The following is a 24,250-nucleotide window of genomic DNA, read 5'->3' on the forward strand; positions in this document are numbered from 1 at the left end:
GGGCAAAAATCACATCTATAGAGGCTCCTTCCTATGTCATAACAGTTGCTTTGCAAAATAAACTCTTTCCCCAAGAACTGTTGCTATTTACTAAAGTAAAAGCAAACATAATCAACTAACTCGTGGAACACACTGTGCCATGACTCCAGAAGTGACACCTATATAAGAAATCTGCAGCCAAATGTTGCACACAAAGTACTCTTTTGTGCTGTTTCAGGAGAAAGAGGCTCAAAGTCTTGGCTTTGTCTATAGTAGGCTGCTTCTGATCCCAGAGCTTCTGCCAGCAGACAGCAGCTGACACAGGGAAGCCACCAGAGTGCTTTCAATCTGCACAGCTTCTGGCAGTTCTGCATGAGTCTGTTACAGTAGCAGGGAAAAGTGTACTGCTCCCCATGAGAGCTCAACAGGGAAAAGTGTACCACCCCCCATGAGAGCTCTTAATTCACATTTGATAGTGCAACCCAAGTGCTGGTGGTAAAATTCTGTAGTGTGGACCAGGCCTTCATCCAGTTCCATGAAACAAGTAATGATAATAGTATTTACCACTGACAGTATATAGCACTTTCCACATCCAAAAATAAATACATGTTAACCATGTGGATGGTAAGTACTGCTGCCAATGTGCCAGACTAGAGGTTACGATGATGTCAATTTATGGATTTAATTTTTGACTTGTGGGCACCCATTTGTTTGTGACCTTTCTCTGGAACTGTGAAAGCTGGTTTTGTTAGAAAGAACTTGGCACTTGGTGGGAAAGCTGTGTTTGAATAGCTGTGACGAAGTCATCAAGGTGCATTATCTCTGAATGACTCTCCCCTAGTGAAACAATGAGGACACTACTCATAGTACCCCCAATTATGGATGTACTCTCTATAGAGAAGCCTGCTGCTGGTGAGGAAGGGAGCTGGTTAGGGAACCAGATGATTGCTCGGGTCACTAAATGAAAACATTCTCTCTATTTCTTAAAAGTCACTCCTCCATGCCTGGTGTGGTAAAAGGGAGGGAAGCAAGGCAGCTGGTGTCTGAATGGAGGGAGAAGCTGCTCTTACGTTTAGGACCCTGATGATACCAATCTGCATTTAAATAAAAGTATTTTTGTTGGTTTGCTATGAAACTTCAGATAACTAGAACCCAAGAACAAAAGAGAACTCTAACTCCAAGCAGTTCATCAGTTTACCTTAGTTGCAACATCATGGCAGAGGCTTCACATCATCATCAGCATGCAAGCAACAATAGTTGCCAAGCTAGTAAATCTTGGCCAGTCTCCCAAAGCGAAACTCTAGCTGGGAGCCAATTAGAGAAACAATTCTGCATACCCATCAATACTTATTACATATTGTAATCCTACCTTCTGTGCATGTCTCTCCCCCTTTTCCTAGGTTACAATGACATCGAGTAGCACCCAGATCATAATCATCAACACAGAAGCTGTCAGCAGAGCAGATGGTTTCATCACAGGAAAGATCAAAGTGCTGTACTGCTGAAGCTGTGCTAGTCCTTCTTGTTGCCTTTACGGTAGTAGTGCTAGTTGTTGTTGTGGGAACGGGACGTGTAGTTGTTGCCACTGAAGTAATAGGATGTGAGGTGGTTGTAATTAGCCTGGGAAGGAGCCTTGAATTAGATCCTGGAGAGACCTTGGTTTCAACCAAAAACTTCCTGTTACCTCCTTTGATAGCAGGAAGTGGTCTGAGCTAAAGTAAGATGAAAGAGAATTAAGTTCATTACATATAAAAGCTAAAAAATAATCATATTACATAGAAATGAAAACTACATCTCTTAGGAAGTCTGTCTGAGGAAACAAATTAATCCTAAATGAAGAGAACAGCATAAACAAAGCACTTCTACCGTAGTATCTGTGTACGTATGATTATATGCAAGTTTTCCAACAGAAGCAAATACAAAATTCTTCTAAAACAATCAACAAAAGAGCCAAAGTGGAACCTTTGATTTTACCTCTTCAATGTAAATGTCGTAGTCTGAATCATCAATTTCAAACCCATCATCATCACTGATTACAGTATCTGTGATATATCGATGACCGTAGCTGCCACTTCCCAACTCCTCTGAACCTGTAGAGATATAGGCGGCCAATTCAGTTCACATATTTTTTTTCCTTTCAGCTCACAGCTACAACTTCCACAGCAGCTTACGCCAGAACTAAGAATACAGGTGGTGCTGGCATTCATTTTAAATCATCACTCAATACTTCAGCCTCAACGTGGAAAATTTACCATACAGTTACTACGTAAAAAAACAAAAATAAGAAACAATATGATGCTGTACTATGATTATCTCTTTCAGAGCAGAGGCTTTCCACCTTTTTCAAGGTGGACCCCACATTAATAGCAGTATTGTTTCACAGACCAAATTCTTCCTAATTATTACTACATGGTCTATTACTCAGCGTACTGGGGGCTTAAAAACATCCTTGTAGCAATGTTTTACATGGAAGAATTTAAGTTTTAATATATTTAGGGTGACACTTACAGGTTATTTTAGCCAATGATAATGAACAGAAATGGCATTACATGCTAGATCCCATGCCATCTTTCAGGTACACTAAGCGCACTTTGACACCTATGCATGCTTCTGTTCCACCCTGAAAAACCATTTACGCAAAAGGTAGAAGAGTCCTCTTCCTCCTTCCCATTACCTCCTGTGACTTAGGGCTTTGTTGCATGGAACATTTAGCATGTGTTTTTAGCTGAGATGCAGTAAGTACTGGCATATTAAAGGTTGAGAACATGTTCTGAGCAGTCACATGGTAATGTTTGCTATGATCACTGCCCACTCAGGACAGCTGGAGAAGGCTGGCTGTACCCTTTGCCCTAATACTGACCCCAGTGCTGGGCACCACAGCTCACACGTCTGGCCTTGAGGACATGCTGATACCATGCTGGGAGCCTAAGCCCTCTCCACTGTATGCCCAGCACTACCTAGCTCAGGAGCACCTGCCCCTGGCACATGGGGGAAGTCAGGTCTTTGCCGCTAGTGGCAAGTGGAAAGAGGCACATGGAGCTGAGTCTGGGTGAGGGTGTTGTTCCTGCTGCTGGATCTGTAGGGTGAGTCAGGTCTCTGCTGCTGGCAAAGAAAGATGTGGGGGCTGGTTCAAGACTGGTGCAGTGCTGGCAGGGGCCACAGACCAACAATCAGCTGATTGTTGATCCCAGCACCCACTAGAGCTGGTTCAAGACTCCTGTGTCTTGTGACAATCAATGACCTGTGTTTGCATCATCTGCAAAAAATGGTCTGACAATAGCTGAACATGTATTACTTAATATGATCTGGAGCTACTCCTCGATTGCACCTAGCATATGTTTTACTGTTTGAACTCATGGATGCCCTGGGTTTAAATGCAGTTAATAAAAGTCCTAAAAAGAATGTGCAACATGGCCCTTAGTCCTAAGGATAAGCTGATGGCCTGTTACAAAAGCAAAGGCAATAATGGTTTTTAAGGACTTGAGCAGGATGGAATAGGTTCACTTAGGTGGAACAAAGCCCTTAAGAACACCTCTAAATATCCCTGCATTTTCAGCAACAGTTTAAATTAGGGGCATCTAACTGATGGCTGACAGGTCATAGGTCCTGGTTCACGAGTACTTAACATGAGGCCTACAAGACAAGTGGCCACTGCTCCAGCTGGCACACAGCAAGTAAGGGCCTGCAGGTCTCCAGGTAGCCCATGCTGTATGCTGGTGTTAAAGGCAGTCCCCTGGCCACAGCAGTTAAACAACCCTAATTTAAAATATGTGAGAATCAATAAACCAAAGTATTTGGTTTTGTGCTTTCCATAACATAATAACTTTGCAAACATGACTGGGTCCATGGCGTTTTATATGTAGCCTTCTGCACACACCTGCCATGCCAGGTATGGTGCTAAGTGATCATTTAAACTAGTCTTACCATGATTTGCTTTGCCGACTGTATGGGCTGAACACATCTGCCTGCTGATTTCAGCTTCTCAGAGCTGCATGTGCCATCTCTGCAGGTCAAGATGTAATTCCTGTTACAAAGTGAACGGGCACAAAGCCTGTCTAGCCAAAGAACACCTGCTGAAGGACAGTACAGGACAGGACCATGGGTAGTCAACCACCTAAAAGAAAACCCAACCGTTTTACAGCACTGAGTCCTTCACTACCAACACTGAGAAAAGTGATGTAACTAATAAAAGATGGCAAGGCTGAATGGACTTGTAGAAGGCACAGTGTAAGCATAAGGACTCAGGATTATCAGGCTATTTGTGCTTATCTTACTGGCTGACATCTCTTATTGAAATAGGGGAAAAAATCTCAGTGACCTAGAGTCACGAACAGAAGTGCATGTATAAGTGCTAAGGTGTGCAGACAATGACTGCACAAGTGGAGGTGAACTGTTTGTCTGTCTTTTGCTTTTTCTTCCACTACCACAACTGCAGCCCAGGCATTTTTGCTGCAGACAGTTATGAAAGCCAACATGTGTGTGCCAGGTATGTGCACATGTTGTTCTTTTGCTAAAGAGATTCACAGTACACTACATGCTATCAGTTTTATCTCTGGATGGGATCCATTATATTAGCACACAGCACAATTAGGAAGCATTTTGACAGAGATAATGAGGCATCTGTTCTTTCAGCCAAAACAATCTGCCATTCCATTATAAAAAAGCTGCAAGACTTTTAATCCTGTGCTATCCATATATATCGAACATCACATAAGATGGCATATGAGCCTCATGTTAACTGGAAGTATTTGACATAAATTACAGATTAACCATAGAGTTCTAGAGTTTAAAAGATAACCTAAGCTCTAAATATTTTGGTAAAGCTTCAAGGCTAACTGGCCCTCCGCGAGCCCTCCATGTAAATTACTGAAAGGATTGGAGTGGCCTTGGATTCACGTTGCTTTCAGTGCCTGTATATGCATAGGTAATGATTACTACAGTTAAATAGAGAGAGAGTAGAGATTAGTCCCAATCCTGCTTTCAGGTGGAGGAGACAAGTAGTACTATTAGGTAGTTATGCTGCTTTCATGTCAGGAAAAGATTACCAGATGGATGGCCCTCTTCCCAACTTCAACAGTTATGGCAAATTGTATTTCATGAAACGTATGTTTTCCAGAACAGAATCTCACAGTGCGCAGAAAAATAAGGAAAATAAGAATAGCCACAGCAGTGACATTATAATTTAAACCTGCAGTATACTGAGGAGTGGTTTGAATGAAATGGAGCCAATATTCTCACCAGCTCACAGTGGATGGAGGAAAGCTCAGCCCACAAGAATACCTTAACTTTTATGTCAACTCTTTAATATCACCAGGGGCTGAAATACTCTCTAAGAAAGGTGTTTATGTGCTTTCTCTGTCAAAGCCAACCTAATTCTTTCAGTTAATAGCTCTGATTCGTTGATTGGAACGCAGGCCAGGAAGCTGGGGACCAAGAAGTGGAAAGGAACAAAACATGGATCAATAGGACTATACAAGACTGGTGATGTGACAAGGTAAGCATAATCAGATTTCTGACGTGTAAAATATGGAACATGAATTTTCTAATTCTGAGGTAAAACACCAGAAGTCATATTTGTTAAAGGCCAGATCCACTATGTCCAATTCTTTTATCAAGCAGATCTTCCTCTGATTTTAAATGGATTTTCAGTGAGTATGGGTGGTTGCCTCCGACTGCTAAAAAAGCTAAAGCAGGGAAAGCAATCTTCTTCCTGATACCATAGCTATGACAAAATGTTAAAAGCCCAAATCTGTCCACATATATGTAAGCCATATACAATTTTGATTCCAGGTCAGCTTGACACTAGTGAACTCCCATCTTTAAGAGTTACTACTGAATGGCACACTCCAAATGAAAACGTTATTAGCACACTAAATGAAGAGAGATGGACAGCTCTGAGAGTAGAATTTGCCTTTTTTTTCCATTAATTGAGTGCTGGCATGAAGCACTGAACAAAGGATTTTCACCTGCTATTTTAAATTAGACAATACCTTTTTGTCATTTTGAATTTTGCTGGCATAACATTCAAGCATGTAGACAGATAAAATATGTGTTTCGTATAACTGAGGCCTTTCTTCAGAGGATTTTGGGCTAGTATAGTGGCTGTCATTTTATTAAATGGGAGGATGTGTAAATTTGGCATTTCTGGGACAGAAACATCTTCAAAAGATGTCCCCGTATTCACAAGCTTCTTAGGCTTTCTGAAATTCCTTCCTTCACCTATCTGACCCTCCGATACAGGACCAAATTATTTGGCAAATCCCAGTGATTAACAGGAGCCTGAGTGTGCTCCAGGATCAGAGCCAAACCTAGTTTAAGAAGCAGAAACTCAATTTTCAAGCTAAAATCATAAGGAAAAGCTGAAGAGGGTTTGTTCATATGGACATTAAAAGTTCAGTGGACAACTAAGTAGTTGCAGGCAGCACACATATAATGTGACCCTCCTTGCTGACTTGCAAATGAACTCAGATAAATAATTTATTTACTTGTAAGGACAAGAGCAAAACCTAGGAGGTGTATCCTCATCTTGCTTTGTCTAGATTGGTATGGGTGAATACTCACATGTCAGGATGAGACTTAGTGTTTTCATTTCATATTAATGTGCATCATATTCTCTCTTGGGTCATATGATGTGACATGATTCCTACATATGACATGATGCAACATAAATAAAATAAGTAGAAAACAGGGAAGCTAAGTGGGTATTTTTAAAAGAACCAATGAAGTACCTATGTCATAGAAACACTGCATAGCTCTAGTGGATAACTCACTGCATACTAGGTAGCAAATCAACAATAATTAGACAAAGTGGTGTTTTCCAAATACCAAAACAATGACTAGAAAGATTATAAGCATGCTATATCACATTAGTGCTTCAGTGTGCAAAGAGATGAAGCCAATTTAAGACACTCTACCAGCCCTGTAATCCTGTCCCATAATTAATTGGAAAGCCTGCAGGGAGTCATTGACATAAGACATCCTCTCTTCAGATAATCAGGGATTAAAGTTGTGCTAAAGAAACTTGTTCAAAATAAATAGAAATCAGTACAAACTGTTGTTATTATCAGATAGGCAGCCACTGGGGTATTGATTGAAAGAAGAAGTACATTGCAAGTTGACTGCAAGATGCTGCAGAACAATTCTATTAAATGTAGACGTTTCAAGAATATCAACTTCTTTCAGAGGAACACATAGTTTTACCTACAAAACACATGGAAGCAGCTTTGTCTAATGATCAGGAGATGCCAGTCCTATTCCAGGTGATGCCTCACTCGCTGTGTGGCTTAGCTAAATCAGCTAGCATATCTCTGGCCATTCTTTTTCTATCTGTAAAATGGGAGCAATAATACTAATCTGTCTTTGAAAACTGCTCTGAGATCTTTGGTTTGTTATGAGTAGGAAGTATAGTCTATTTATTTCTTTGAAGATGCACCAGTAGAATTTTTGGTCCTAACACTGGAAAGATTATCTCATTCCCCGTGTCTGAGCTCAACTGATAAACTCAGGCTTACAAATTCCAGTTTTAAATATTTAGGAGTTTTTTTAGAAAAAAAAAACAAGCCGCTGATTTTGGGAACCTAAGTGTGTGAGGAGACAATCCAAGATGGTTGGTAACTGAAAAAATTATGCACCCAGATGCACCCACATCTGGGAGGCAGAAGACAAGGTATTTTCAGTGAAAAACTCTGACTAGAATTAACTTCCTTTACTGTCTGATCAAGTGAAGGGCTGTTGACCTTCAGGGCATAGTGCAAATCCCATCTGTTTTCCCAGGCCTTAGCAGAGAGGTGCAGGGTGCCTGAGAGCTGTAGGTGAGGCTATTTTGCTTATTTGATTCTTTGGGAGAGTGTATTATTTTTGTTTTTATTAAATTTGAAGTCTCTGGGTTTTAAGAAAATTTACCTATCTACCCAGAGACATTTCTAAAAGGTACATTTCATATTCCAGAAAAATAAAATATACTGAACAATTGTTCAATGGAAGTCCAATGCATGAAGTCTGTTAACATATGATTAAGAAAACATGAAACAAAATTAACTGAAGTAATATTTGACATAATGTCGTTTCTGAACAAAAATATAATCAAGAAAAGAATATGGGCGAATCCACAAGTAGCTTCTCCCTTTTTCTCCTCTTTCCACATGGGTCACTGTAACAGCAACCATTTTTGTTTGTTTTAAATCATTCTTTACAGGCAATCAGAGACAGATGTGCTATATGCAAAGATTTGGGGAGGCCTATCACATCAAGTGATGTGGCCAGGAGTACTTCAGGGCAGAATTTTTCTTAGCCAGCAAACGTAACAGTTTCCTGAACTGTCATGAAACATGCAGCTGAGGATACTCTAATTAAATTACATCCGTAACTAATGTACCTGGATCACTGACATTCCTCAGTGATATAAGCACCAGATCCAATGCGTATTAAAATCAATGAGAGGATTTCCATTGATTTCACTGAATATTAGGTCAGCATTGCTAGGGTGCCTACGTGGAATAACTCAGAGTCTGACATCAAAGGCTGAATCCCATTTCCTCATTATATGCCTAAGTGCCATTCACGTACCCACATAAGTGCAATTTTTGGCACTGCTGCACACTTTGGGATTCTGTTTCTACCTGCAGTGAAATAGGATTACTCTGTGTGCATGCTTATCAAAGGGAGGAGAGGACAGTGGAGGAGGAGAGCCCTCCCAATGTTTTGCCCAGGGGTCAGGGCATTTGCCCAGACAGCAGACTCATATTTTGTCTGGGTGAAGTGAACCTAAACCCCAGATCTCTTACTTCCTAGGCAAATGCCATAACTACTAGGCTATTGGGCTGAAGGGTGAAAGGCTTGTCCTTTACTACCACCAAACACAATCTAGTTAAAGATTTTCTGTGTCAAACATTTTGAGACTTTGAGCAATAATTCAGGATTTGTGCCGTGGCTTGCATGGAAATCACAACTCAGGATAATGAGGGTTTTTTTCAATTTTAGATTCCCAGACCAAACAACATATTAAACCGGAGTTAATGTTGCCTTTCTGTTTGCACTTTAAGTGTAAAAAGCATCACAAGACCACTGTAATTTTTTTTGGAAACAAATATTCCAAATCCAGGAAATACAAATTTTAGTGAAAGAACCCAACAATCTGCATTCATTATGTTAGGTGCAATGGGAAAGGATATTATGTGACAGTGGCAGTGTCTACATGAGATGATTACTGCACAGTTGACTAATTAACTGTGCAATAAATGTCTCAGTAAATACAAGTCCTACTTGGCTGGGGATAATTTTGTGCACAGCAGCATACGTACGTGTAGCCATTGATTGGCTAGCTGGGGCACAAGGGTACTTTAGTGTTGGGGCTGCCTGTCAGCTAGACCCATATCGAAGTGCCCTTGTGCCCCAGCCAGCCCCTCTCCAGCATGTTGTGGTCAGTTAGAGCAGCCCTGGACTGGCAAGATGACCCCCCCAAACCCCCTGCCAGCCGGGGCTGCTGCAACCCAGCTCAATGTGCTGTGGTCCAGACGCACATGTAGACATGTGCCTGGGAGCTTCCTAGGAGCAATAAACTGTGGAGCAATAAGCTGTGGACACATGTAGATGCACCCAGATACACCGGCCTTTTACAACTCATCAAGATATTTCAGGAATTCTTGAGATATTTTGAGGTGGATGCCAGAATGTGGAGGGAGGATATGAAATGGAGTATTGCTGCATAAACTTCACTATTTTCTTGTACTAGTAAACATGACAAATTGCTCCTGCAATTAATACTTCCTCCTGGGACACAAGAGTTAAAGAAAAAGATAATGCAGTATCAGACATGCCAATTTCCTGGGAATTAAATATCCTTCCTTGTAATACTATCCTCTACAGAGTTCTACAAATATTTCATTTCAGCTGATTGGGTCAGAGAGGGTAACTATAGCTAGATGTGGTGTTAGAGGGAGACTGGTATTATATTACCTGCAGATCACTAGTCTGAATTCAGATCGAACTTGCTGGATGCCCTTTTTAGACCTCTGTAACAAAGCTGAGTGCGTATACACATACACAAACACACACTCTATAACTAGCTTTGTGCTGAGCAGGGCCAATAGCTAACTCTTTCATCACCTCCATCTTGTAGGTAAAGTCACTCTTTCTAACTTAATAACATTGTTTCTCCTTTTCTTTCCTGAACAATGGACTGTCAGTTTCATTATTTGAATTCCGTACACTAGAATATTATTCAGAAAGTACAGCATTACACAATAATTTGCATCAAGAGCTTGCTCAAATGTCTTCTAGAATGACAGCCCACAGAGGAGAAAGAAAAATAGCTAGCTATGAGACAGGTGCAATTATTACTACACACTCATTTAGGCAAACATTTAATTTGACAGTCTCAGACCAGAAGCAGGACATGGGAAATCCATCTCAATGGTTAAGACCCAGGACCAGAACAGAAAGCAAGCAAAGGTCAAGAGCTTAAGTCAGGGACCAGAAGACAAGACCCAAACACCAGGAAGCAAGAGAGGCTTGGGCCAATAGTCACAGGCTTCAGTACTGACCAGTCTGCAGTCAGGTGCCACAAGTAGCCTTAAATAAGGCCCTGGTGTCCCTTTTAGCCATTCAGGTGGTATGGGCTAGGGACAGACATGCAAAAAGCTAGAGCCTGAATCGATTCAATCTTTGCAGGTTAGTCTAACCTACCTAAGCTGAATCAGCTTGTAACTATGCAGACATCCCCTGTGGATTGAAGAAATGCAGGCAGGTGTCTGCAGTGGCTCAGGCTAGAAGCTGGGGGGCGCTAGAGCAGCCCTCCCTACCCTTCTACAGCGCTGAGCTGAGGGGGCATGGTCAGACCCAGAAAGACACTCTGCTTAGGGAAGGGTTCCCCCTGCTGGTCAAGGGGGCAGCCAGCAGGGATTTACACAGCAGGGAGTTACACAGGGAGCATTTATCACCCCATCAGCAAAACAAAAGGGTCTCATTAGCTCAAGCTCTTCTTAAACAACTTTTTCTAAAGAAGAAGGAAGGACATTACCAGATACCTATTGATTAGCTCCAGAGAGCCCTAAGCTAACACTGTCCTGTCTGCCTTTGTCCTGTCTCCCACAGCAGGGACCCTAGCCAGCATGTGATATGCCAGCTAATGCTGAGAGGTGTCTGTATAAGGCAGAGGAAAGGGGGGAATCCCAGCTTGAGCAGGTAGTGGTGGGGGTGCTGGGGGGAGGAGGAAGAAGCCAGGCAGACACTCTGTACCTGAAATCTTTGCTGCAGCCTGGGAGCAAAGGGGAGGGGAGGGGCCAGGGCTGGGGCAGACAGCAGAGCCCCCCTGTCAAGCATTGCAAAGCATCTGGAATTCTGGGGGAGTTTTATTTAACTTAAACCAGGAAGGGGTCTGGGACAGACATTGTATAAACCGGTTTGACCCAAATCAATTAAGTCTGATACTACAACCATTTTCAAACCAGTTTATGTGCATTGAACATCTGATCTGTTACAGGTTTAAACCAGTTTCTGATCACTAAAACCAGTTTATGTATAATATCTGTCCCTCGCCACAAACACACTATGTAGCCAGCCTGACACACTCCAGTTAGACAAGTCAAAGTGGGTGGAGTAAACTGTTAGGATTCCTAACAATTCTAACTCATGTTCTGTACCTTAGCATTATTCCATTACTGCAGTCAAACACTGAACTTTCATTTAGTGCACGGGCATAATACATGATGCTTTACACTTTTCATAAGCCAACCTTTGCCTAACATGAGAAAATCATCAGCGCACAGCTTTCCTTTATGGTTTCATTCCCTTGTCATAATTAAATGGCTAAATAAATAGAGCTGGTTGAAAAATACCAGGAAATGTCCATGAAAACATTTCCTAGGGCTGACAAATTATTAAAAAAATTAAATCACAATTAATTGCAAGATTGAAAAAAGTTGTAATTAGTTGCAATTTTAATCACACAGTCACAACAATATCCAGCACCCCCTGACCCAACAGTCCAGAGCCCATGCACTCTGTGACTCTTCCCCGCCACCACCAACAGCACACAGCCCCAGCCCCAACCCTGGCCCACACCACCCCACCTCTGGACTCACCCAAGCCGGAGCAGACCAGCCAGAACCCATGTGAACAGACCTGACTCTGGCCCACCCCGTGCCTGTTCCAGACTTATCTGCCCACGCTGAGCAGCAACAGCAGCCGGGCAGAAATTACTGCTTAGTGCAGAGGAAAAGTGGCCCTTCCCCATCACCACTGCTGGGCCCTTCCTGCTGCAGGCTCCTGGAGCCCATGCCTGGGCTGTCCTGCAGCTCCTCTGCATTTCCACCGCTACCCCGCTGGGCAGCCTGGAGGCAGTGGTGACGGCAGCAGAGAGGAGCCACAGGGCAGCCTGGGCATGGGCTCTAGGTGGCTACAGCAAGAAAGGCCCAGCAGTGGTGAGGGGAAGGGGCCCCTTTTCCCCCATGCCAAATAGCAGCTTCTGCTCAGCCACTGCCACTGCTGCTCAGCGTGGGTGGGTGAGCCTGGAGCAGGCACGGGGCAGTCTGGGATCGAGGCTGTGCGCACAGGTTCCAGCTGGTCTGGAGCTGGTCCACTCTGCTGGTGAAAATGTGAGATTAACGCAAATAAAAAAAATTAACACATTACTTTGTTTTTGCTTTAATTGTATAACTTAACTGCAATTTATAGCCCTTTAAAAAAAACAACACATTTTTAACTTTGATTCCCACTTTTGTTTTATTTATTTATTTTTAATCACTCTGTAAGCTGGACAAAACCCAGCAGCACCTTTTCTCAAAAAGATGCTACCACCAAAACTGTCAATGTTTCACTTTTTCATCCAGCTTTACTGCTGAAAAAAGATATTTTTCTGTGTTGAATCTCAATTTGTACAGTTTTCTTCCACAGCACTTCAGATAATATCCTGAGTGAGTGAAAACTTGTATAATCTTTATACTGATGTCATATAGTATATAGTGTTCACATCTACCAGTAAATTTTCAAATTATTGCAACAGTAAATAGGCCAGTTGTACCTGCAAGGTCTCTACAAAGTTATTGTGTTTCCAGTGTAAGAGCTCATTTATGCAGTCAGTTAAATCTTGGCTCTATGACCAAGTAAACTGACAGACTGCAACATTGACATGCACTTCATCAAAAAAGTAAAATTTCACTTTGTACACTAACAATTCCTAGGCCATGACATCCTTCCCTCTACATGATCACAAGGAAAAGCAGTTATTTAACTTGGAGAGTTTTAATTTTATGATTAATGTTTCTATGAGTACCTAGGACAGTAACACTATATTATTAATAATATTATTTGTAGCAGCCATAAACTGTTTGCATAGATGCAGGAAAACTGCACAACATCAGAGAGCTATGAAATGATGATAAACTGAGATTACTCATGGTAACAGGGTAAGAGAAGATACAAAATGATGGTAACAAAATGTCACTTCTTCCCCATGTACAAGGCATTGGAACTGATAAGCACCAAGAGTGCAGAACTGATTTTCAAAGGCACAAACAAGAGTTCAGCCACCAACTTTCACTGCAAATTGGGTGCTTGTTAGAGCTGTGCGAAGCTTCAGGTAGTAATTCGATTTGGAGGAGATTTGGCCCCATTTGGTGGCCGAATCTCTGAATCTGAATTGAATCAGGGGACCAATTAAAAGGTCCAAAATTGATTCAAAACTCTCCAAATTTTCAGAAAAGATTGAAAAGATTCGGAGGGCTTTGATGATTCAGGCAGTCACCGGTGGCTGAAGCAAGGAGCTGCAGTTGAATCTGATCCGGTAAGTACTGGGGCAGGGGAAGGGACCATGAGGAGACCCCTGATAGCCCCCCCGACCTGCTCCCCCAGTCCCCCCCCCCATGGCTGCCCCATCCGCCCCAGTTGCCGGTACTTTAAAGAAAAGCCCTGGTGCTCACTGGTTGCTGCCGGAGACGGGGGGGGGCAATCCCTGCTGCTCCCCACTGCCCCATGCTATGTGGGGGGCTCAAATGAGCCCCCCCCACCCTCCACACAGGTGCCTCACCTGTGCCAGCTCTGGCCTTTTATGAAAAAAAATCCCCAAGAAAAGCCCCAGGACTCACTGCTTCTACAGCAGTCTTGAGTCTTTGGGGGCTCATGCAGAGCCCCCCACACGGTGTGGGACAATGGTGGGCAGCGGGGATCGCCCCCCTGCCAACCGGAGCAGTGAGTCTGGGGATTTTTTTTTTCTTAAAGGGCTGGAGCTGGCCTGGATGGGGCACCCATGTGTGGGCTAGGGGAGCGAGAGGGGGGGGAGTCGGGGGGCGTGTGCAGAGTCCCCCCATGCAGTGTGGGCCAGTGGCAGGGCAGCGGAGATCACTCCCGTGCACAGCAGCACCTAGTGAGTGGGGCTTTTTTTTTCCCAAAGAGCCGGGAGCTGGGCCGGGCAGGGCATCCATTGCCGGGCTGGGAGAGTGAGCGGGGGATGGGCCTGGCCTGGATGATTTGGAGACTGGGCCAAATCAAATCTGGACAGTGATTCGAATCACCGAATCAAATCACTGTTCCCCAAATCAGCTGAATCCAAAGCAAATACTAGCCACTTTGCACCAGCCTAGTGCTTATATAAAAGTGTCCTTCGTGTCTTCAAAAATCTCCCTTAGCAGATTCTCAGGCACTGTCAGCCGCAATGGCAGAGAATGAATATAGACCAGGGTGGACAATTATTTTGGGTGGAAGGCTGCTTAACAAGTTTTGGTGAGCTGTCAAGGGCCACAAGGGGAGCCCTGCCCCCTGGTTGCCATCTTGGGACCAGAAGTCCCATCCCTAATCCCTGACCTTTGCCACCAGAGGTCCCTCCCCTTGCCCCCAGAAACACTTCTTTTGGGAAGGGGGTTTGCCATCTTGGAACCAGAAAAAAAAACCAAATTATATTCTAAAAATCAAACATTGACAATAACATATTTTTATTTTATTTTTAAATTTTATTTTTATTTTTAAAATGTGTGCATTTGTGTGGTATATATAGAAGTAATCGCATAATAGCTCAAAATGAGGTCTTACTCTTGTATTTTGGGGGGTGCAGAGGGGTGAGGGGGGTGTGGGGATGTGTGTGTATGTGGGGTGTGGGGTGGGTATGGGGTTTGCAGGGGGATATTCATTATGTGGACAGGGAAGGTGGCTGGGGTGCATGTGTGGGGGGTGTGGGGTGTACGTGTGTGTGTGTGTGTGTGTGTGTGTGTGTGTGTATGTGTGTGTGTGTGTGGTGGGGTGCACGCATGTAGCAGTGAGTGAGGCACCCCTCAGAGACATGTGGGGGTATGTGTGTGGGAGGGTGCATGTGGAGTTTGTGCAGGGGAGAGTGTCAGTGGGTACGGTACTTGTGGGGCGTGTGATTGTGTGGGGGAGGGGGAGGTTGTGGGGTTTGCAGGGGAGGGTTTGTGGGTATGATGGGGTGTGTAAAGGAACCCCTATATGCACCCCCCTGAGCTGGTCAGCACCCGCCCCTGGCCCCTCAACAGCTTGGAGCTTGTGCACCCTGCAGCGCTTCCCTGCCACTGCCAATTATGTGCAGCCCCAGCCCCACTCCATGACTACTCCAGACTCACCCCTGCCAGAGCAGATCAGTGGGAACCTGTGCACAGCCCCAACTCAGCCTGCCCTGCGTCTACTCTGCACTGCCTGCTTGTGGCCCATCCTGCCACCCCTGGGCACATAGCGGGGCTGGGATGGCTCCGCAGCTGGACTGCATCCTGCCACCCCCTGAGCACATAGCGGTGGTATGGGGCAGACGCCGTTGCTCAGCATGGGGGAAAAAGCAGTCCCTCCCCCTTGCCACCACTGGGCCCTTCCTGCTGCAGCCTCCCAGAGCCCGTGCCACGCCAGGCTGCTGTGTCAGGCTGCCCAGCAGGGCAGTGGTGGCAGCACAGAGCAGATGCAGGGCAGTCCAGCACAGCGCAGGCTCTGGGTGGCTCAGGAATGGCCTTATGGTGGTGAGGGATAGGAGCTGCTTTTTCCCCCCATGATGAGTAACAGCTTCTGTCCTACGCTGCTGCTGCTGAGCCTAGGCAGGTGAGTCCGGAGCAGGAGTGCGGTGTGCAGAGTTAGGGCTGCGCAGAGCAGGTTCCCGCTGGTACCGTGGACTGAAGCCCGTGGTGGCGGAAGCTGGAAGGAGACACCACCACCTGGGCTGCCTAGAAAAGTAGTCCAGCTGTGGAGCTGCCTCAGCCCTGCTACATGCCCATGGGGCAGCTGGACATGCCATGGCTGGATTGTGCCTGGGCCAGGTGGGACTAAGGGACCCGCTGTAAGCTGGACAAAGACCCACCACAGGTCAGATATGGCCCATGGGCCTTATTTTGCCCATCCCTGAAGTAGACTACCATGCATATTAGCTTTGTTAGCACCTTTTTAAACCTATGTTGAAGGTTACCCTAGAGATCAACTGCAGTGGTGCAAGGTGACCAACAACCTCACTCTGTAGGGTATGTGGAGATTGCAAAAAGCATCCCGCAACATGTTCAGTGTTACCCAGAAAAAGGGGATATGGCCACAGTGGCTGAAGATGAGAGCAGGGGGTAAGGGAAAGCCAGAGGGGCTTTTTCCAGAGCACACAAAACATACTTTCCCTTAAAAGATCTCCTAAACGCTGCTCACCCCTCTCAAAGGGTGAATAGTCATGTAATTTGCACTACCTGTGGCAGTGGGGAGGATGAGAGGCTAGAACAGTAAGGCAGAGGAACAGACTGCCCAGGGAAACATTGGGATCTCCATCACTGGAGATGCTCAAGAAGAGGTTGAACAGCCATTGGTCAGGGATGATCTAAATGTAGCTATGTCTGTGTTTTACTATGGATATCTCCCATGCTTCTTGGCTTTTGCTAACTGCCACATGGGGCTCGGAAGGAATTTCCCACTTCCCCTCTCCTTACCCTGCTATGTGTCCGGGGTTTTCTTTAAGCCATCCTCAGAGGCATTGGGTGTTGACTGAAGCCAAAGTTGGGGATTTTGACTGGGATGTGCCAATGCTCCTGCTGGAACTTAAACCCAAAGGTTCCTACCTAGAGGGTCTTGCCCTTCCACTCAGGGTCTGACCAATCACCACACTGGGGTCAGAAGTTTACCCCATGGTTAGATTGGTTATGGATACTGGGGTTTTTGCCTTCCTCTTTAGCAGCAGGCATGGCCCTCCTCCTGGGAATCCTTGGAGTGTATATTAACAACCTTTACAGTATCATCAAGTTGGCTGCTGTGGTCCCCAACTTTACCTGTGGCAGGTTAGGGTGTTATATCTTGTGCTGTGTCAGGGTGACCATGTAGTTTTGCTAAGAAGTTAGACAATGTAATTGTCTGGGATGGTTTGGACAAGCATGATCCTGCCTTAGGCAAGGGATTTGACTAGATGTCCTATGGAGCTCCCCTCCAGCCCTACTTCTCTAAGATGCCAGTCAGAGCAGTGTACAGCCAGTTTAAAATGTCAGCTTTGGCAGATCTGTCCAAACACACAGGGACAAATTAATCTTTAACATAAGAACTCCTAGGGTAACAACTCCACAGAAGTCAATGTAGGTATTCCAGGGATGAACTGAATTCATTATGCATTAAATTTTCTCCCATCCCTACTGAGAACAATAGGCAATTTCCAGTTTTCAGACTCTGTAGAGGCAAGGAGTTTCTCCTAGGGTACTGTATTTATACGCCCAATACAAAGCCAATGCTATCCACATTAGCAGAGCTAAATTCCCTATCTTTTTTTCCACAAAAGAATTCAGACATTCAAGTTAAAGATAAACAGGAAATGGAGGAACACACAAGAGGAAACTGACCCTTCAAGATCTCAAGGCTAAGCATCCCACTGAGAACACTGTACCTTAGAGGTTTCTGTAAACATTTGGTTCAGGAGTTCAATTTAAAGCCCAGCAGCTTCAGTAAATAAACTCTATACACCCTATTCAGGGAATCCAATTAATCAAAAAACCAAAAAAAACCCCCCAAAAAACCCTACATCCATTGGAATAAGGAGTGAAAAGTAGGACTAACAATTAAATGTGACAGCTGAGAACATACAATGAACGGACTCACAAGAAAGGACAGAAAGCTAAAAGGCTTTATATACATATAGCAGCATAACAGTTACACACACACATATATATATATACACAAGGAAAAATACAGACACACACACACACACACATGTGCAACTGCGTGTGTCTATATATATATATATATATATATATATATATATAAACAAATGATATTAAAGAGTGAGTTTTGTCTTTGGATCTGACTTGTCTTTGCCACACATTTATATATAAAGTTACACACACACACACACACACACACACACACACATATGTGTGTGTGTGTGTGTGTGTGTGTGTGTGTGTGTGTGTGTGTGACTTCTGTTGCTATTTGTCACTCAAAGACAAGTCAGATCCAAAGGCAAAACTCACTTTTTAATATCATTTGTTCATAGACTGGTGTCACAGGCAAGATGAGAGAGCGAGATTCCTATCTTTAAGAGCTATTTTTAAAAGTTCATCAGTGCAAGAATTGAATGTACTGAAGCCAAGTACATTTTGGACATTTTTGTCACAGATTGTGTCCATTGTAAGTGCTCTCAGAACTAAGACCTAAAGGTGACGAAACAGCAGTCTGTTTTCCAACAAGCTGGCCAAACTGATTCATGCAATCTTTCAGAACTTCAGCTTGCTTTATTTGAGATATGGCTTCTGTAGCCCAAATTCCAAACAAGTTTTGGCTCTTATCTGCCACTGCAAGACAGCAGGACAAACCTTTTTGGTTTGTTCGTAAATTTCAAAAGTGCACGTGGTGAATCCACGTTGGGTTGGTTAGACTGACTATCAGAAAGACCTATGGCCTGGGCTGGAGAGAGGCCACGTAGCAGGTAGTGCAGGGCTGCACTTAAGGTATTTTGCAGGATGTGCCATTCCTTGCTCCATACACTTCTATAGGGGAAGAAAATCCAGTTGGAGGAACTGGATGCATTAAGTCGGCAGGCCCGGATGAGCTCCATCCGAGGGTACTGAAGGCACTGGCTGACATCACTGCACAGCCACTGGCGGAAATATTTGAATACTCATGCCGCACGGGCCAGGTCCTGGAGGCCTGGAAAAGGGCCAGTGTGGTCCCCATTTTCAAGAAGGGAAGGAAGGAGGACCCAGGCAACTATAGGCCAGTCAGTCTCACCTCCATCCTAGGCAAAGTCTTTGAAAAAATTATCAAGGCTCACATTTGCGAGAGCCTGGCAGGACAAATTATGCTGAGGGGAAACCAGCACGGGTTCGTAGCAGGTAGATCATGCCTGACTAATCTAGTCTCTTTTTATGACCAGGTTACAAAACACCTGGAAGCAGGAGTAGGGGTTGACGTCGTTTACTTAGACTTCAGGAAGGCCTTCGATACGGTATCCCACCCCATACTGGTAAACAAGTTAAGAGGCTGTGGCTTGGATGACTACACGGTCCGGTGGGTGGCGAATTGGCTAGAGGGTCATACCCAGACAGTTGTAGTGGATGGGTCGGTATCGACCTGGAAGGGTGTGGGCAGTGGGGTCCCGCAGGGCTTGGTCCTTGGACCAATACTCTTCAATGTCTTCATCAGCAACTTGGATGAGGGAGTGAAGTGTACTCTGTCCAAGTTTGTGGATGACACAAAACTGTGGGGAGAAGTGGACACACCGGAGGGCAGGGAACAACTATAAGCAGACCTGGACAGGTTGGACATATGGACGGAAAACAACAGAATGCAATTCAACTAGGAGAAATGCAAAGTGCTTCGCCTAGGGAGGAAAAATGTCCAGCATACCTACTGACCTGCTTGGTGGCACGGAAACGGAAAGGGATCTTGGAGTCCTAGTGGACTCCAAGATGAACATGAGTCGGCAGTCTGATGAAGTCATCAGAAAAGCCAATGGCACTTTATTGTGCATCAGCAGATGCATGACGAATAGGTCCAAGGAGGTGATACTTCCCCTCTATCGGGCGCTGGTCAGACCGCAGTTGGAGTACTGCATGCAATTTTGGGCGCCGCACTTCAAGAGAGATGTGGATAACCTGGAGAGGGTCCAGAGAAGGGCCACTCGTATGGTTAAGGGCTTGCAGGCCAAGCCCTATGAGGAGAGACTAGGGCACCTGGGCCTCTTCAACCTCCGCAAGAGAAGGTTGAGAGGCGACCTTGTGGCTGCCTGTAAGTTCATCACGGGGGCACAGAAGGGAATTGGTGAGGCTTTACTCACCGAGGTGCCCCTGGGGGTTACAAGAAATAATGGCCACAAGCTAGCAGAGAGCAGATTTAGATTGGACATTAGGAAGAACTTCTTCACAGTAAGAGTGGCCGAAGTCTGGAATGGGCTCCCAAGGGAGGTGGTGCTCTCCCCTACCCTGGGGGTCTTCAAGAGGAGGTTAGATAGGCATCTAGCTGGGGTCATCTAAACCCAGCACTCTTTCCTGCCCATGCAGGGGGTCGGACTCGATGATCTATTGAGGTCCCTTCCAACCCTAACATCTATGACTCTATGAAAATGCTACAGTTCCTGAGGGACAGGAGATACCTACAAAGGGCAAAAGGAGTTGAACAGTAACTGTTCATGAACACAGGAACCACAACTGTTCCTGGCCTTTGCAGGGTTAGGAGGTGAAGGGAGCAGGTTGCTTGCACCTTTCTGCTTTTCTGCACTTTTCCTGTTACCATTTAGCAAGTCAGCCTGGCTTCTTTTCACAGAATCTTAGAACCCCAGAAAATTAGGGTTGAAAGGGACCTCAGGAGGTCATTTAGTCCAACCCCCTGCTCAAAGTAGGACCATTCCTAACTAGATCATTCCAGCCAGAGCTTTGTCAAGCCAGGCTGTAAAAACCTCCAAGGTTGGAGACTCCATCACTTCTCTAGGTAATCTGTTCCAGTGCTTCATCAAAGTTTATCCTAATATCCAAATTAAACCTTCCTTGCTGCAACTTGAGATCATTGCTCTTTGTTTTGTCTTCTGTCACCACTGAGAACAGTCTAGCTCCATCCTCTTTCAACTCCCACCCCACTTCAGGTAGTTAATGCTACTATGAAATCCCCCCTCAGTCATCTCTTCTTCAGACTAAACAAGCCCAGTTCCCTCAGCCACGCCTCAGAATTCATGTGCCTCAGCCCCTTCACCATTTTTGCTGTCCTCCACTAGACTCTCTCTAACTTGTCCAAATCCTTTCTGTAGTTGCGGGGGGGAGAGGGGAAAGAAGAGGGGCAAAACTAGACACGGTACTCCAGATGTGGCCTCACCAGTGCAGAATAAAGGAGAATAATTACTTCCCTTGATCCGCTGCCAATGCTCCTACCAATGCAGCCCAGTATGCCATTAGCCTTCTTGGCAACAAGGCCACTCTGCTGGCTCATATACATCTTGTTGTCCACTGTAACCCCCAGGTCCTTTTCTCCAGAGCTACTGCTCAGCTAGTCAGTCCCCAGGCTGTAGCAGTGCATGGGATTCTTCCATCCTAAGTCAAGGACTTTGTTCTTGTCCTTAGTAAACCTCATGAGACTTCTTCTGGCTCAATCCTCCAAGATATCTAGGTTTTGCAGCTCTTGGTTCTTCCTAAATAAATTCCCTCTTTCTTTCCCCAAAGCTTCATTTAAAAAAAACCCACAGCTTCCAGATACATCAATGAAATGTCTCAAGACAATAAGATGGCCACACTTTTATCTCAACAAGACTAGTTGCAAGTTGGTTAAAGGTCTTTACTCCCTTGCAAGTAATTCCCAGTGCTCCCTGATGACCATGTAGGCTGCAAACACTTAAAGTTGGGTTCAAGGCAGCTGGGAAGCTGTGATTCATAACAAGTAAATCAAGAATGTTTTATGAAAACTTGTAGCAGTTACTCAAATGTGTTTTAATGAAGTTCTGACAACTGATTGCAACCTTTGATAGGTAGTTACTGCATGAAAAGAGATGCTTGCTTGCAAGGGCAGATCCAGGAGGAGTTGCAACAGCATGGTCACACCACCCATCTTGGCTATGTCATACATGAGCTCTCAGGGTCTGCTTAGAGTGCTTAGTTTTAGTTCTAGAGGGTGAGTGCTGATGCTGCCCCTTGTCCCCTCCTTTTCTTGCTGCTGAATTCAGCAGGGAGGAGGATGGAAGAGAAGGGTGAACAGCAAGAGTGTTCACCCCTGCGCTCCAGAGCCATGAGAAAGCAGAGGCTCTGGCCAGACCCCATCCCATCAGCTGGTGAGCTCAGAGCTCACCTCTCATGCACAGCTCCAACAGGAGCCTGCTCTGACTGACCTGTGAGTTCAGAGCTCACTGTGTATGCACAACACAACCAAAGTTGGGGTGGGGGGCCACACTACCCTTGCCCTGTTCCTGCAACTACTACTGCTTATTTGTTCTCATCTTTATTCTCATGATCTGTGCTTAAAAAGTTCAAGAGTCTCAGCCCTCAAATGGCAGTATAAATTTGCTTTGGTCTTTTTCTGTTGTTTTAATCATGCATATAATACATACAATTCAATTTTCAAAAACTGCAAAAAAGGTGAACAATAGAGTTCCCCCCTTGCGCCCATGATATGGACTTATCAATTTTATATGAAGTTGACACGCACAAAAAAATCAGTAAACAGTGACCCAAAAATATCTGGCAATGACCTTCAGAGTATGGAAACAGCTTTTGCCTGGAGACTCTCAGAATCTCACTAGTGGCGCAACTTTTACAGAATTCTGCAGACTTTTAATGTCAGATTCTAGGATTTAAGCTTGGGTCCTTATACCTCTGATCCTTTCCATGTTACCTGGAAAATACAATATTCATTTAAAAAAGAGTTCTACTCACCGAGTGTCCTGATAATGTCGCTTGCAGTGCTGGGTAAGCTGGATCCAAAGGAATTTGCTGCTCTCACTGCAAATTGATACTTGGTATTTGGAAGAAGTCCCTTTAGAACCATGGATTCCATCTGGATCTGCTCTTTTATTACTGTCCAATTGCTGTCAAGGTCAGACCTTTAGGATTAAAAATCCCAAAATAATAAAATTAACGATACAAATTAATCATCTTTAAACTTTCAAGGGAAATGTAGACGATTACAAACCTGAAAATCCAAAACTGAAATCCTCTATTATATTCTTAGGTTATTCATGAGGTCAGATTGGGCAGATCTTACTTAACTGAGAGCCATTGAATCAAAAGAGTAACACTACTCAACATGGAGAAGGGTGCTGGGATTGGAAATGTAAGTGTATAGGGAACCAATAGATTAATTTTGTTCATAATTATTATATAATTTAGGGGCCAGCTTGTCATCTCATGTAAGCTAAGCACTTTTTCTTACACTTTTTTTTAGTATATTTGATGATCACTGTTTATAAGTAGGGGTGTCTTCATAGGACAACCAAATTCAATCCAAGTGCAAGTGACACTTTGTTATGCAAGGGGAAATTCTGATTTTATTCAATAAAATGTTGCACACCAAAGTCAACAAAATTATTTCAGATTTACATTAGTATAACCAAGATCAGAATCTACCATGATAATGGCTGAACTACCAAATGATTAAGTATCCATTAACACAACCGCATTTGAAAACTCAGAGCCAATTTCTTCTCTTCTTTACACTGGCATGACTCTTGAATCTGAGAGGAAAACCAGCCTTAAGTATGGAGCTAGTAACACAATTCCCATCCTTGTTTGTAGCAGATATATCGTTAAAATTTGACTTAAACTGGATGCAGAACACCAGTAATTGCTTGTCTTGATTGAACTAGCAGTCCAGTTGTGATCATTCACATGAGAACTTAACCCTCACAATGCTCAAGGGAAACTAGAGAAATTTCCTTTTACATGCAGTGGGATTTTTGACTCATGTATTGTGTCTGCCTGTACAGTACCTCACTTTAGGAGACGTATTCTGTTACACTAAAATAAAAAAAGTAAATGGAAGTAAACAAATGTAAACATCAGAAACGTACATGAGGCCAGCTTACCAAAAATATCCAAAATGAAGTCTCAGAAAATAAAATAGAAGTAGAAATGACCTTTAAGATAAAATTATTCTGGCATTCTTTTCTAAGATGTCCTTGTCATATTTATTGCAGGAAATAACCTCCAAGTATTCCCTTGCTTGACTATAGTTTACATAGGACTGGCTAGAAATATTTCCAAGCATCTTCTAATAACATTTATACCACAAGGCAGGTGGTTTGTATTTCTTATTTATTTGTAGCTGGTGAAAACACCCACAGTTTATGCATGTTTTCTTTTATCAGACAATACAAGATGTATTGATTCACCCAGGGTTTAGTTCCTTGTGCCAGCAA

General features: G+C 44.1%; 1 protein-coding gene across 1 annotated transcript in view; it reads right to left on the reverse strand.

Annotated features, from left to right (window-relative positions):
- Positions 1-24,250, reverse strand: part of EGFLAM (EGF like, fibronectin type III and laminin G domains) — a 130,629-nt gene that overhangs the window by 51,566 nt on the left and 54,813 nt on the right. Inside the window, exons 7-9 of the mRNA XM_019496071.2 lie at positions 22,770-22,936; positions 1,954-2,069; positions 1,349-1,691 (exon numbers count right to left, since the gene is read on the reverse strand). Coding sequence (XP_019351616.1) covers positions 1,349-1,691; positions 1,954-2,069; positions 22,770-22,936 — 626 coding nt within the window. The remainder of the gene's footprint in view (positions 1-1,348; positions 1,692-1,953; positions 2,070-22,769; positions 22,937-24,250) is intronic.

Source organism: Alligator mississippiensis, chromosome 3 (assembly GCF_030867095.1).
Source record: "Alligator mississippiensis isolate rAllMis1 chromosome 3, rAllMis1, whole genome shotgun sequence".
In the NCBI taxonomy this organism is placed as follows: Eukaryota; Metazoa; Chordata; order Crocodylia; family Alligatoridae; genus Alligator; species Alligator mississippiensis.